General features: G+C 34.0%; 1 protein-coding gene across 1 annotated transcript; it reads left to right on the top strand.

Annotated features, from left to right (window-relative positions):
- Window positions 1–4,356: 4,356 nt before the first annotated feature.
- Window positions 4,357–6,535, top strand: LOC108331921 (uncharacterized). The gene is made up of 4 exons (XM_017566939.2): window positions 4,357–4,946; window positions 5,048–5,162; window positions 5,264–5,378; window positions 5,529–6,535. The coding sequence occupies exons 1-4, from the start codon at window positions 4,846–4,848 to the stop codon at window positions 6,407–6,409; spliced, it is 1,212 nt and encodes a 403-aa protein (XP_017422428.1). The 5' UTR covers window positions 4,357–4,845; the 3' UTR covers window positions 6,410–6,535.
- The last annotated feature ends 8,413 nt before the right edge of the window (window positions 6,536–14,948 follow it).

Below are 14,948 nucleotides of genomic sequence, written 5' to 3'. Positions count from 1 at the left end.
TACTTGAAAATTGCTACAAACATTCATCAACACTAATGAAAAATTTATCTCTGATTTCACAACGAAGTTTGGACAAAAAACATGGACTATTCTGCCAGATGTAAAAAATAGCAGCTCGGATATTTCTACCAGAAAAGATATATATATCTGTGAACATTAGATTATCCGTAGTATTTTGATGCTATGATTTAGTTGATGAGATATTATGCACACTTAGGGTGTGTTGAGAGAAATTGGGGGAGAGTCAACCGGATGAATTTGGAGAGATTTGAAGGTAAATTAAGTGTTGTTTGTTTGAGTGGATTTAAAGATAAATAAGAATGAATTTGGAAGTAAAGTTTATTAAAATTAGTGTAGAATTTGATTGATATGATAGATAAAAAAAATATTTTAATAGATAAAAAATGAGAATTACCAAATTGTCCTTAATAATAATAGTAATATAAAATGATATTTAAAAGTAATATGTTATCATTATTATTTAATAATAATATTATTTTTATTATATATAGATATATATTGTAAAATATATATTTAATTAGTTTAAATTAAATTTAAAGAAAAGAAAAATATATTAATGAACTACAACACACAACTTAAAAAAATAATAATAATTATATGCATCATGCAGAATAGGTAAAATATGCATACCATGAAATTTGTTCACCAAACAATAGAATCTTTTGTTCCAACCCATAGAACCAATATTACAAATTCATGCACCTGCAATGTGAAATAATATATGGACATTTTTGTAAAAGTGTCTATCATCGATAGACTTCACTCGCAAATCCTCTCTCAATAGCGAAGATAAATATTTTGCCTATCCTGCAAATCATCGCCCGTAAATCATTAAATGCGAACATATAATTACCCGCAATTCCTTTCCTTGTAACAGTAAATATACAGAAACGAACACAACAATTATATAATGTGTGTATATAACTTGCGATTCAATAATTATAAGCATGTCTTGATAGAATGTTTGAGTGGAAGGAAAATGATTGATTGGAAAAAGGGTGAAGACGTATAAAGGAGATAGGTAGTTATAGGGATATAGTGACGAGTCATGATGTGTTGCAGATGGGCTACTGTGCTATGTAGAATAATCCACTTGAGGTGGAGCTTGATGCAAAGAACCATGTGAATAGATAATGATTCTGAAAGGTAGAATGTTCATCCACTCATTGCTTATGGTAAATGCTGTAGAAGCAGTGCAGAGTGGAACACGTGAATCACTGCATATAAAATAAAGTCTAGACATTTGATTCTTTTATACTTGGATGATTTTTATTTTATTTTTTGTAGTTGCAAATGAGACTGCAAGAGCAAGATTGTATAACTAATCCTAGGAAAGTGGCTTTCAATCTTTGAAGGAGCGTTCATACGAAAAGGATAAGTCATTATATTGACCATCAACACCATTCAGACAGAAGAGTACCTGGTAAACAAGATATGGAATGGATTATGTGGTTCTTGTTTTGGGTATAATTGATTATTAGTAGATTAACGTCAACCATTTTTGAGCATGAAGAATATTTTCATAAGGAGAGGTTATAGCTTACTTCAAGAGAATAAAATTGAAGTCAAACTGAATGTCTCAGAAAGTAAAACAGATAACTAAATATAGACGAAAATCAATAAGAAGATGTCATGTTTTTATTGATATTATTACTTCTCTTCATTTACAACTATTGTAATGTATATTTCTACTGTACTGTACTGATAAAGTTCTTAAATTTAGTTACCCATGTGTACTATTTTACAGTGAATGTTAATAAGTCAATTGAATTCCATGTTACATATGTCATTTGGATAAAATTTGAATTGAGAGGGTTGAGATGGTAAATTGTGCAAGGCAAAGAAAAGAGATAAATTTATTTCAAATTGTTTGGCGACAAGAACTATGTTTTCATTCCTCGAGAGATAAACTTTCCAATTCATTTCAAAGATAAACTATGTTACTGGAGAGAGTTTCATATTTTATATGATATTAAAGTTGCTAATTCTTACATAAATGGCCATGTTTGAGTTGAGATTATATGTACTGAACTTAAGTCAACTCTATCATTAGAGTTGCCATATATTTTTATCAGTGCATATCTTCCATCTGTAATTAACATGAGATATTTTAAAAATGGAAAAGAGAGAAAAGTAGATTTGCATTGGGCTTGGTCTGATTTGGCCTCAGTGGACTTGAAGTGAGTCCAGAAGAATATGGTAGCTCAAATTACAGAGTTACTGATATCTATTTGAGTTGAGGTGAAGAAGATAACTGGAACGGATTTTGTGGTATGGTTTGAAGGAAATGTGGGAAGAGCTAATGAAAAGGAAAGCAGTGAGAGTGGGACACAAGAAAAAGAAAAGCCTTAATAGTGGGACTGAGAAGAAGAATGAAGCTAGTGATGCTTAATCAATTGACAAATAAAAGGGAATACTTGAAGAATAAGACATGGACGAAATTATTGAAAGTCACAGAAAATTACAAACATCAAGAAAACGTTTCTTAGGTTTCTCACTTAAAAATCATCACATCACATCAGTATTTAGGTAAAAAACAATATTGTGAGAAATGCGTGGTGAGAGTAAAAGGAAGTGGAGAAGATTAAAGATGGGTATATTCGTAAATGAAAAATTGAATTGGAAATGTAGAGAAGATTATTTAGAGGGTTAATTTGGAGAGAATAGAATATATGAGATGATTATTGAATTGATAAGAAGGTGTTGTAAAAGTTGAATGGAAATGGAAATGAAAAATGGAGTGGGATTGAGGGGAAAGGAAAAGGAGGTATGGGTGGAGAATCTTGAGGTTTGGGAAGTAGCTTTCCTGGGCACAATTTGTCTTTAGCCATGGTACTATTTTGCTTATACCCCCGCCATAAATGCATAAAAATGAATTGAAAGGCAACAAAGTTGGTACAATCCCTACTACTACTACCCACACCATCACTGATATGACATGCATGATGCATCTGTTACATCTGCTCTCATCCTGCCCAAGTAAATCAATCACCCCACAGAAATTAACAAAATCAATAAATACTCTCGTTTTCTCAACTCTTTCCTTTCCCTTCCCTCCCATTGCGTCTCTCTGTCTTTGAGCGTGTGGATACTCATTTCCTGCCACAGACTAGGCACGTATCCCTTTCAATTCCTACCCATCATCACAATTATTTATTTACTCATTTCCAAAATATAACAGTACTTGGGTGGATCGGATCCTATGGTGAAATGAAACTACATGGGTGGTGGTCCTACTGGAACAATCACAGAGGGAGGAAAAATGTGTCCCGTGTTGATTTATTTGATGTTTGATGTTTGATGTTTGATGTTTGAAGTTTGTGGAGGAGTTGTTGAAGACGAAGAAGAGGGTTTTGAGAAGTACTGTACCGAAAGAAAATAAAAAAGATTGAAGTTGGAAGTGGGATGCTCGAGGCTTACATAAAAACTGAAAAAGGAGTTTGGCTTTGTGCAGCCGTTGTCAAGAGTGGACGTGACATGAGAGAGTGGGGAAGGCCCATGCGGCGTCAGTCTTATGCCAAAGGCTGTTTTCATCACATAAAGGGAATTATTTACAGCGCCCAGGCTGCAGAATGTACCTCTTTACCCATCAATGTCTTCACTGCACATTCAATGCAAATGCAACAACACATTTATTTATTTATTTATTTATTTACTGTACTGGATAGACACGACACGGTCCAAGGTCACTCACGTAACGTAGTCAATACAAATTAATTTCTTCAAGCCTGACCTACCAACAACAATTGAAAGAGCACCATGTGCACGTTGTTGGTGCACACACGAGCTTACCCCAACCGAAATAACGATGTTTGTCCCCGGAATAAAAGCACGACTGTCAAACAAAGATTAACCCAAGGTAAAACAAGGAAAGGGGTTTGTTTTTAGAATTAAAAGAGACGAAAGAATCTTAGTGACTTTATTTAGGAAGAATAAGGGCGGAACTGATGTTATTGGATTCTCTTGGATTACTACTACTCTTACTTTGTATCGAAGTTGGTATTGGTTATGTTTTGTCATTTTCCTTGCAGTGATGGTGCGGTTGAATTGAAGGGTTGTGTTGTGTTGTTGTGTGGAATAGGGGATGGATGGATGTGCAATAATGTGAAATAGAGGGGGGAAAGATATGATATGATATGATGCATGGAATGTAACAACCAACCCAAATATTAAATATGGGTGAGGGAATAGCATTGGGAAGGGGAGAATTTTTAATGGACTTTATTATGGAGGTACTTTTTGATAGTAACCTAACTCTCCCACTCTCCTTTTCCCAAGAGGTGTGTGACCAGACCCCACCCCCACCCCCTATTACACAAAAGAAAAGATTGAACACAAACATACATCATCAAATAAAAGAGTGACCGTGTTAATGGTATAGCCTCTAAATTATTGGGGAAGACAAAAGAATGAGAAACAAGGGGTGCCCTTCTTGCTCTACTCTCACCCCCAAACAAAACCGTCCCATTACAATTTGTGCAATGGCAACAACAGCGAGACAAGTGAGAAGTAATTGACCCATCGACCAACAAACAACAAACATAACCCCATGTAATGTAATTGTATTTGTAGCGTAAGTGAGCACTGTCACTGTGTATATAGGAGTATGTAAACTCCCCCTCCAGACATACACGCCTCTCAATTATTTCTGTCCATTTCCACTTCCCATATTGTTCTCGTGTGTTGTGTGTCAGTGTTATTGGTGTGTGTGAGTGTGAGTGAGAGTGAGAGTGAGAGAAAGGGAGAAAGAGAGAAAGAGAGAAAGAAAAAGAAACAAAGGGCGTGTTGAGTGGTTTGGTCCGGTTCAACACTTCCATTTCTGAGATGCCACGCCCAGGGCCAAGGCCTTACGAGTGCGTGAGGAGGGCATGGCACAGCGACCGCCACCAACCAGTGAGAGGTTCCATCATTCAACAGATTTTCAGGTTTCGGGTTATTTGCCTTTTCCCCCTTTTTTCTTTTTCTCGCCCCTTTTCTCGCTACTATGCATTCCTCTTACTCTTTTGCACGCCATCTGTTTGATTAGGGTCGTGGTTGACGCTCACAGTCCCGCGACCATGAAAAACAAGGAATGCCAGGAGAAGCTCCCGGCGGTTGTTCTCAGGGCCGAAGAAATCATGTACTCCAAAGCCAATTCCGAGGTTTTTCTTGTTTCTCTTATGCTCGCGGAATGTGGATTCTTAGATCTTCACTGTGTTGGGTAAAACCCTTTTTTTAATCTGTTGTGATTTTGTTGCTTTAGGCAGAGTACTTGAATCCTGATACTCTCTGGGACCGCCTCAATGATGCCATTAACACAATCATACGGAGAGACGAGACATCCGAGACCGGAGACCTCCTGCCCCCATGTGTTGAAGGTACTTCGATTTTTTATCTACTGTGGATTCTGCACTTTTGAGTGTTTTAAATTTTAGACATGTCATTGTGTAGAGTCAAAATTAGTGATTTTGAACCGTTAGTGATGTTCTCTTTTTGGATTTTTGGGTTGTTTATCTGTGTTGAAACAGCTGCACTTAACCTGGGTTGCAAGCCTGTGAGAACTTCCAGAAGCGATCGGCACAATAACCCCAGGACATACCTCTCTCCTAAATATCAACCACCCCCTTCTATGCCTCTCAAACCTGTTGTTGGAAATCCGTTGAACTATGGCAAAGTCACAGCTTCTGCGGTGTCACCGATTCCCCTGCCAGATTCTACCCACCAAAGTAGCAAGCTGATGGGTTCACCTAGCTACCACTTCTCGGAAGGTCTCCCTTCTGCCCATCACCAGCCATTGACAATGGAAGCTAGACCCTCGTTGAACTTGGGTTCAGTTTATCCCTTGTACTACGGTTATGAAGCCAGAGAACCTCAGCCAAGGACTACTCATCGAGATACAACGTGCTCCGACACAATCTTTGTTGGAAGGCCAGTCGTTCAAGTCCCGGAGCCTTCTGGAATTGGTATGTGGCAAAGCTATTCCGATGGTAAGTTCCGTCACGCTGCAAGCAGACTGGCAGAAGAAAATGCTTTGGTCACTCAGGGGGTGGCACCAGGCAGGGAGTGTGATTTGTCTTTGAGGTTGGGTCAATGCCTGCATCCATGTTCAAGCAGCAAGAGTAGTTCAGCATATGAAATAGACGATGTTGGTTTGGGAGCTTCACCCGAGGGCAGCAAGTTTGGTCATCTGTCTTTGCAGAGAAACAAAGAATTCTGTTTTTATCCTAGAGAAATGGGCTATGGCAACATTGAATCTAGTTCTAAATGTTATGTAGAGGGAGACGATCGGAGCTTAGAGGCAACTCTTCGGAAGCGCAAAGCACCTTTAGGTAACAACATGGAGGATGGGCAATTTTGTCGGCATCTAGGAGTCCCATCCCATCGGTTTACTGGTAGGCCAGGTTCGTAGGCAGCCTTTCTTGTATCATATATGCGTTTGCAATTTTAGATGATCCTTAATGTTGTGTAATCCTCCTACATAGACTCTATGTGCAGCTCTGCTTGTGAAAAAATTTTAGAATCTGGCGTTGAGTTACTGATTGAACTGTATATAAATCTTTGCTTGCTTTGTTTAATTTCCGCCAGGGTCTGAAATAATTAAAAAGGGGAAATAAAATGCGAGCTTAAGTGATGGGGGCTGTATAAAAGGAATCATATAATTCCTGGTAAAGTTTAAACAAGACTAATTTAAATTGGATGCATGTCTGTGATATGACGGGTCTGTTACCTGGACCATGCCTGGTTCATGATGTCTCAAACTCCTGACCTTCTAATCTGGATATCTGTTTCCTCAAATAGTCATTCACCAGTGTCTATTTATGCATACTATCAAGCTACTACATGTCCGAAGGTGTGTTCTTTATTATCTATTCACAAGTAAAACTGTGATCTAGCTTGTGACACCACACCCACTGAGAAGTGGTTCTACAATATTAAAATACTGTCAATGCACTTGTTTCTACGACCACTGACTTTAAAGTTTTCATGTGTGATAATTTAAATATCATCCTAATCTTGAAGTGGAATTGGAAGATGCATTGTAGACAACCTCCTTTAACAGCATGCCGCCCCCTAAGGCAAATACCAGAATCTTGGTTTTAAAATCCTGGAAAGGAAGTGGATAACTAAAGAAATAATAAAGTCACTATAACACTGAAATGGTGAAACTTATGATTTTCTTGTCAAGGGCATCTCAAGACTGCGAGGGTTGATTTCTCTTATTTGGAACATATTCAATGTACATAATTATTTTTGGGTGTGTGAGTTACACAACAATAAGCAATTCAGAGAGAAAATGAACTACAAGAAAAAAGGAGTAATTATTTTTGGGTGTGAGTTACGCAACAATAAGCAATTCAGAGAGAAAATGAACTCCAAGAAAAAAGGATAAATCTACTGTTGACATCAACCAGATGATATACTATGAAGATTGAGGTTGGTGACCGGGGTGGAAGGAAACTGATCGAATTTTGTGTACAAATGAATGGATGAGATGATGGAATGAGGCATTGTTGCCTACCATAAACTAGATCCACACCATCATTTACGTTCTGCTGTTTGGATCAGAAATACAATTATTTCTTAAGAATGCCTTTACACCTGTCAACTATTGAACTGCTCGCCTAAAGATTTTCTCAAGATCCTGTGTACTTGTCGGATATAGGGACCACATTAGCCATCTCCATGCATTCCTTGGATATGGACAAGGAATCAGTTTGAAGTCTATCTGTTCAAATGTATTAGGGAGTGAGTTTCCAGATTTCATAAAGGATCATAAACTGAGATGTATCTGGGGTTCATTAGCAGAATCTCGGCTGAACATGACTGGGGGTGTCTTACATTTGTGTCAAAGACTGAGTAGCCAAACTAAAACACAATTCTTCTTGAGATTTTTTTTTTCAAAAAGTAATTTTTGTAAAAAATGATATAAAAAAGTAGTTTTTGCCAAGACAAGGCATAAAGAGTTTGAAATATTAATCTCCGCATAGCACCTGAGGTCAATTAATTAAGATTCTGATATTTATTTAATGATTATCTTAATTAATATTCTGATATTTATTTAATGATTTGAGTATATGTGGTAACTATTTTAGCTGTTTGAAAAGATTATTTTTTTAAAATGTGATGTTTTCTTTTTTGGGTTAAATATGTTTTTGGTTCCTTAACTTTCAGCGAAAATTGGAATTAGTCCCTCTTCAAAACTTTGGTCTAATTTAGTCTCTAAACTTTAAAAATGTGTGAATTTAGTTCTTTTAACTAAATTTTGTTAGGTTTATTTGATGTTTCAAGTGCGTTTCATGATAGTATTTGAGTTGTTTACACCGTTTGACACATTTTTACTTCAATGTTAACTGAGAAATACGTTTGAAACATCAAATAAAGTTAACAAAATTTGGTTAAAAGGACTAAATTTACATATTTTTAAAGTTTGGGGACTAAATTAGTTCAAAATTTAAAAAAAAAACTAATTCCAATTTTCGCTGAAAGTTAAAAAATCAAAAACATATTTAACCCTTTTTTTTACTCCCATCACTTCATTTTAGTGGTGAATTTGCAGTAACCCTTTTATTTTTTTATTATTTATTATTATAATAATAATTTATAGATGTGGCAACCTTGGGCATAAAAAAGATGTAACATGAAAAAGTGTAATTATTTCATGGTTCACGTTGCAGCAGGAATGACAGAAAAAATCATCATCACTTGACAGCAAAGACAGAGAAAATGAAGAGTTAGGGGTTTAAAAAAACAAAATTCCTGAATGCACTTTAGTGCAAGAATTTGTTATAGATATTTCACTTTTTTATAATCTACATTCTGTAAGATTTATTAGATGTTATTTAATTTTTGTTTAATGGTAGACGTTAATTTGATTAAAAATAATTATAGTTTAATTTTTGTTTAATTTTTTGCAAAATATTAGATAAATGAATTTGATTATTTGAAAATAAAAATATAAAGTAAGAAATGGTAATAATTATTGTTTTAATTAATAAATATAATAATCAAGAAAGTATAAACATCAATTCAACAAATTATTTTTAAAAAAGTAAAAATATTCTTAAAAAGATAAAAATATTCGTACAAAATTAAATTATTATTAATTATGTGTTTTTAATATTAATATTCATACACTTAATGTCAGAACCCTTAAAACCCTAACTTAGTAGAGTACATGTGTAAGTGAAAGGAGTGTTTGAAATTCAGAAAGTGGAAGAAAGGTGTGTGATGCAGATTGGACGAACAATTTTGACGATAAGAGTAAAACTTAAACTTTCAAATTTTCGTGTCATTTCTCTGCATGCACCATTCATCTTCAACCTTCTGAATCTCCTCCTTCTCTCTACCATCTCCACCTTCTCTCTAAGAAAATCTCATCTTTTCTTCTTCCGATCACCCCTCAGGCACCGTTTGAACTCTCCCGGCGTCAAAGGCTTTCATTTAAACTGATCGAGTTGTGGTTCTAAACTGTTGAGTTACTTTCTCCTTAGCACGTTCGTTTCATTTCACATGCAAACCTAGATTTCTGGCTGCATGAGTGGACCATCTTATTCTGAGTATTTCTGGTCTTCTGTTTGGTTTAGTTTCTTAAAGCGTGATTGTCGAACGCTAAGATCTTTGGTAGTGGTGAGCTATATTCTGCATTTGTGAGCGTTCGGTTACGTTTAGAGGTAAGAGAAGCTTATATAATTTGATTAAGATTCTTGTTTTGAATGGTTGTATGTTTGTATGATACTTTGTTTGATTTTTTGATAAATATGAAATATTCGTGTTACTGCATGTTTGGAGTGAACTGAGTTGAAATAGGGTTGATCTTCAAACTGCAGTATTTTGAGTAAACTATGTAATTGTGGTCGAGCGTCATTCGTGATCGTTCGATTCTTCATGAAAGTGTAGGGTCTTAACTGAATTCTCATGCTTTAGGGATATTGTCTGAGAGTCACTCTGTAATATACTGCAGAATTATGTAAACTATAACCGAGAGTCAGTATTGACCGTTCAGTTTTCCTTTGAGTGTCCGTCTAAACTAAGTTCTTATTCTGTAGAGAATTTAGTTAATGAAAATCGTTTTATATTATTAGATATATGTAAATGAGCGTTCGGTCTCAGTAGCGCTCGTTCTTGATAAGTGCGTGGTCTTAGACCAGCGCTCGTTCAATAGTGTTCGGTTTCTACAGGGCTCGGTCTTAAACCAAGCGCTCGGTCTCGTTTCAGTAATCTATTATTACAGTTTTTAAAATAAGAGCGTTCGGCCAAACTCAATAGCGTTCGTTTCTTCATAGTATCTCATCAGTTATTAGTATTTGGTGTCAAACAGTATTGGTCTATAAATGGTTTTCGGCCTAGAGTCTTAGTACTCGGCCGAGGCTTCGTGGCGTCCGGTTTGAACTCTTAAGGGTCAGTTCATTGAAGCGGATAAATTTGTAAATAGCGCTCGGTCATGTTAGTTTCTAAGAAGTGTTATTCCATTCAGACTTGTGCTATGATGAGAAAGTGTGATCTTATTTTAGTTGAATATATTGATGATGAAGTATAAGGGAATTTGAAATGTGATGCGAATCAAATAGTTTGGTTATGAAAGAGTATTCAAGGGAGGAATATCTCAGAAAATGGTTATTGAATGGTAAAGTATGAATGTGGGCAAAGCTTAGCGGGCGTTTATCCTGATATTCCGTGATTACTCATTCTCACGTAGAGAGGGGTAAGTCGTGTGTGGGAATGGCAGGAGGTCCTAGTCCATAAGGTTATCTTGGACGGAACGGATTAACCTCAGGTGGCAGCTGTTGAGGGTATCCGAGTTACTACATCACCTGGGTGCACAAACGTCGTAGCTACAGAGGATTCATACAGTCCAGACAGTCAGAGTCAAGTGGTCGGTCTTTGCATGCCATGATGTGTGATTTATGATTTGGTTGTTGTTTGATTTAATCACGAAAATGGTATGTTTTATTGAATTAATTAAATTACATAAGCTTACTCTATTTATTGTCTTGTCTGTGTTGTGCGTTCGGTTGTTTGTCCTGTTGCAATGATCATCCGTGTGGATGTGAGCAGAAGGAGAAGAGTTGTTAGAAGAAGCATTGGAAGAGGTGGAAGTGAAAGCCGAACCTTAGGAACGTTCGGTTATTATTGCTACTTATGTTCTGTAGAACCGTTCGTTATTGGTGTTTTTGGAAACCGTTCGTTTTAGGCGGTAGAATTTGTAAAGTTATAAATTTTGTAGTATTTTGTAATGTCGTTCGGCCATAATTGTGCTTCTAAACTTTTGTAAGACTGATCTGTCATATTATTAATGTGATTATTCTCTTATATGGTTTATACTGTATTTTTGGAATGTTACACTTAATAATTGTGAATTTAAAAAGCAGTTATTCAAGATTAAGTATGTGTTATTCTGAAGTTTATTAATTATACTTTATAATTATTAATATTGTCTTTAAAAAATAAAAGATATTTATTAATATATGGGAGTAATTAAGGAAGATATCAATAAAAGTAAGTAGAACACACTTTCTTTGAAGTATGATATTTAAGCACAAATAAATTGATTGTTAGTTATAAGGAATGGAGGTAACTTTGGCCGTCCAGTTCACTTAAATTTATCATTTATGAATTTCTTTTTAAAGCAGAGTTTGGATAGTTTTATTGGTGATTAAAAATGATTTATTTATTTCATATTATTTGTTTATATATAAAATAAACACAATCTAATAAAAAACTGTTTGGAAATAAATTTTAATAATTTTACATAAAAATTAAACATTAAAATACAGTTAATTTTAATATATTTTTTTGAGTCCATCTAAAACATTTGTCTAACATCCATAAGATAGAAGCTCATAAAAGATAAAATACTTTATACAAATTTGTCTTCAAATATTAAATAATTTTATGGGACGTGATTAATTTATAGTTTGACAGTCAAAGACGATCCATGGTTTAACCACACACATATTAACATTCCGTTGTATCTTATTTTATTTAGTTTTCACTTTTTGTGTATTTTCTTACTCTATCTTCTTGGAGTCTCAAATTAACCACACCAATATTCAAGTTTAATATTATCTTTAATTTTGTGAACATCATTATGTAGTATTAAGTGTTACAGTTGTTAGCAAACTGATATTTCTTAGCCTGAAGCTGGCATTGATTGATATATGTTACTTAATGAAGTTATTATGCAGACAATATACATCTATATAAATAATATTCCTGGATCCTGTATTTCAGACTGATGTAACCCCACCTTCAAAAGACTGAAATGAGCAACTCTGCTACATTTATTTCTTCAATCAAAATGAGATTTTTAAAAAAAAAATTGCTTTAAATAGACCTACTGAATCTCAACTTTCATTTATGATTTCCCATGAATAAAGTTATTGTGATTCATGCATCTAATTTTGAAAAAACTGTTAGTGGGAACAAAGATTACAACTTATAAAAAATAACATTAAAAAGAACAGAGAAGGTTAATGTTTGAAATTTATTGATAAATGCGTCTATGTTTTGTGCCAATAATGAGAGAACAAATAAAATTAGAAAGAGAAAGACAAAAACTGTTAAAAAAATCAGTGATTTTTATTGTATTCTATTTTAGGCGATGAGGGACACCTGCAAGCCACAAAGGCTTCACATGGATCCATGAAGGGTTCTTGTTTTTTTTTTTTTTTTTAGTGTTCTTTTTCTTTCTAACTGAATGCTCTTTCAGTTATAATAATAGCTTTTACTTTCTCACCTTCTAATTGAATATCATTATTATTTTCTTAATATACTTTCAAATTAATTAGTTCTCATTCTTATTTAATATATTATATAAAAACTATTAAAAATTTTGTTGAAAATTCGACTCTAAGATTTATATTAAATTAAAATAAAAAGTTAAATAACATATATTAAAATGATTAAAAATAAAAAAGTTAAATAATATATATAAAAATAAGACTCGTTAACATAATAAGGTTTTAGATTTTAAATTGTAAATGATGTAATTTCTTATATATAAGTTAAAGTCAAGTCTCATTAATATTATGTTATGTGAAATTAATATCATATTCTGTGAAACTTTTCAATCAACAAACTTATAAATATGATAATTAGCTTTTGTGACTGAATTGTACAAATAAAATATAACTTTATATTGAAAATTTACTCATGAGAATTATAATGAAAAATGACTATTTATTTGTTCATTTATAATTAATCATGATATTAGATTATAACTTAGACTACTTATTTCATAAATATAAATTAATATCTAAATTTATTAAAAAAATTAATAATGATTTGTCTTATGTAACATCCAAACTTTCATAGCATTTAATTATTGTAAAATATATCACATTTTTAATATTACAAAATAGTTGACTCGAGTAATATATATATCCAAACAATCTCTTACCAGATGACTCCTTGCTAGATGATCTCTTACCAGACGACTCCTTGCTAGTCGATATCTTACCAAACGACCCCTTACTCAGACGATCTACCATATATTTGTATAATAAGAGACTAACTAAACCCTAAATGGTCCCAAGACAATGTTGGGTTATTGGGTTCCCTTCCTATGTGAAGAATAGGCCCAAATAATGTGGACCATTAGGTCTCACTAGGTTAAATAGAGATGGGTCAGATTAGTAGAGCACACTAGAGTCATTCGAAGAGAGGCAAAAGTCAAGTGATAGAAAAAGGAAGGGAGAAAGCCTATTCCTGCATAACCCTAAACCTACATTCGTGTTTTTGTTGCTGTGAAGTCTTTCACCGTTGGATCGAGCTGATTTTTGGACAGTGGGATTCAGACATACGGTTCTTCATTCTGACCGTTCGGATCGTCAATAGGAGGTCTAGATTTGGAGAAATCAATCCCGCACTAGCAACCCTATTTTGGAGAATTTTTATCTTCTTTGTTCTTATTTGTTAGCATTTGTGCTTACTTAAATTGGCTTGTTGAAAACATCATTTGGTGTTATTATTGGAGACTCTTTTGTACTCTATTATTGATTATAGTGGATTTTTCTTTGGTCTGGACCACTCGTGCTTTTTACCTTGCATTGAGGAGTTTTCCACATTAAAAATTGTTGGTGTCTCTTTGTGCTTTGGATTCTATTTTTGTTCTATTTGTTTGGTACTCCTCGCAGATTCTCACAAGAAGGGGGATTGAATTTCTGCTGCATTATTACTCTTTGTCAAGTTGTTATATTTTTTGGCTCTTTCTTCCATCAGACAGTTCCTAAAACTCCAAACTTTCCCAACAACCATGATTTCAAAATAGTACCTGTTAAAACCCCCCACTTTGATGTCCAAAATTCACTCTTCTTCTAATTTATTCCATACCCAAGTTTTGTAACAACACATAAGCTTAAACTCACTAAATCTACATTCATAAATTCATCAATAAACAAATTTTAACAACAACAAACCAAACACACCAACATACATGAGTTTTCAATTCAATATACCACCATTTTCAACCACCAAACATACCAAGTTTGACGATTTAATTAAAGTTCATAAATCAATCATCACATCATCATACAAACGTCAAATATCACATGCATACCAAATCCAAACCAAACAAATTAGCTTCCCTTGGTTAACGATCCGATGATTTTAAGAATTCTAATATTTCTTCTACTGCTTCAAGATCTCCATTTGCTCCGTATAGCTGAAATCAAATGACTAGAAGTGAAAATCTCGCCTCAAGAAACATTTAGGTAATCTCTGATATTCCAATAAATAAGTAAGGAGGTAGAGATTCTAGAAAGAAAATAGATGAAATTTTAATAAAGAAGTTTTAGAACGATAAAATTTCTTAGATAATACTCCTTATTAGTAAGTTTTATTTATACGGTTGATATTTTTTAAATAAAATAATGAAGTATATTTTTTTAAAACCATACAATTTCTTCAATTTTGAGGATTTTACATTAATTATCCTAATATTAAAAAAT

The sequence above is a fragment of the Vigna angularis genome, chromosome 1 (assembly GCF_016808095.1).
Source record: "Vigna angularis cultivar LongXiaoDou No.4 chromosome 1, ASM1680809v1, whole genome shotgun sequence".
Classification (NCBI taxonomy): Eukaryota; Viridiplantae; Streptophyta; class Magnoliopsida; order Fabales; family Fabaceae; genus Vigna; species Vigna angularis.
The sequence above is the reverse complement of the archived record's forward strand: the minus strand, read 5'-3'. Positions and strand labels throughout refer to the sequence as shown.

Coding starts and splice junctions, on each gene's coding strand:
- LOC108331921 (XM_017566939.2), top strand. CDS start 4,846: ATGCCACGCCCAGGGCCAAGGCCTTACGAGTGCGTGAGGAGGGCATGG. Junction 4,947..5,047: donor ATCATTCAACAGATTTTCAG/GTTTCGGGTTAT, acceptor CTGTTTGATTAG/GGTCGTGGTTGACGCTCACA. Junction 5,379..5,528: donor CCTGCCCCCATGTGTTGAAG/GTACTTCGATTT, acceptor GTGTTGAAACAG/CTGCACTTAACCTGGGTTGC.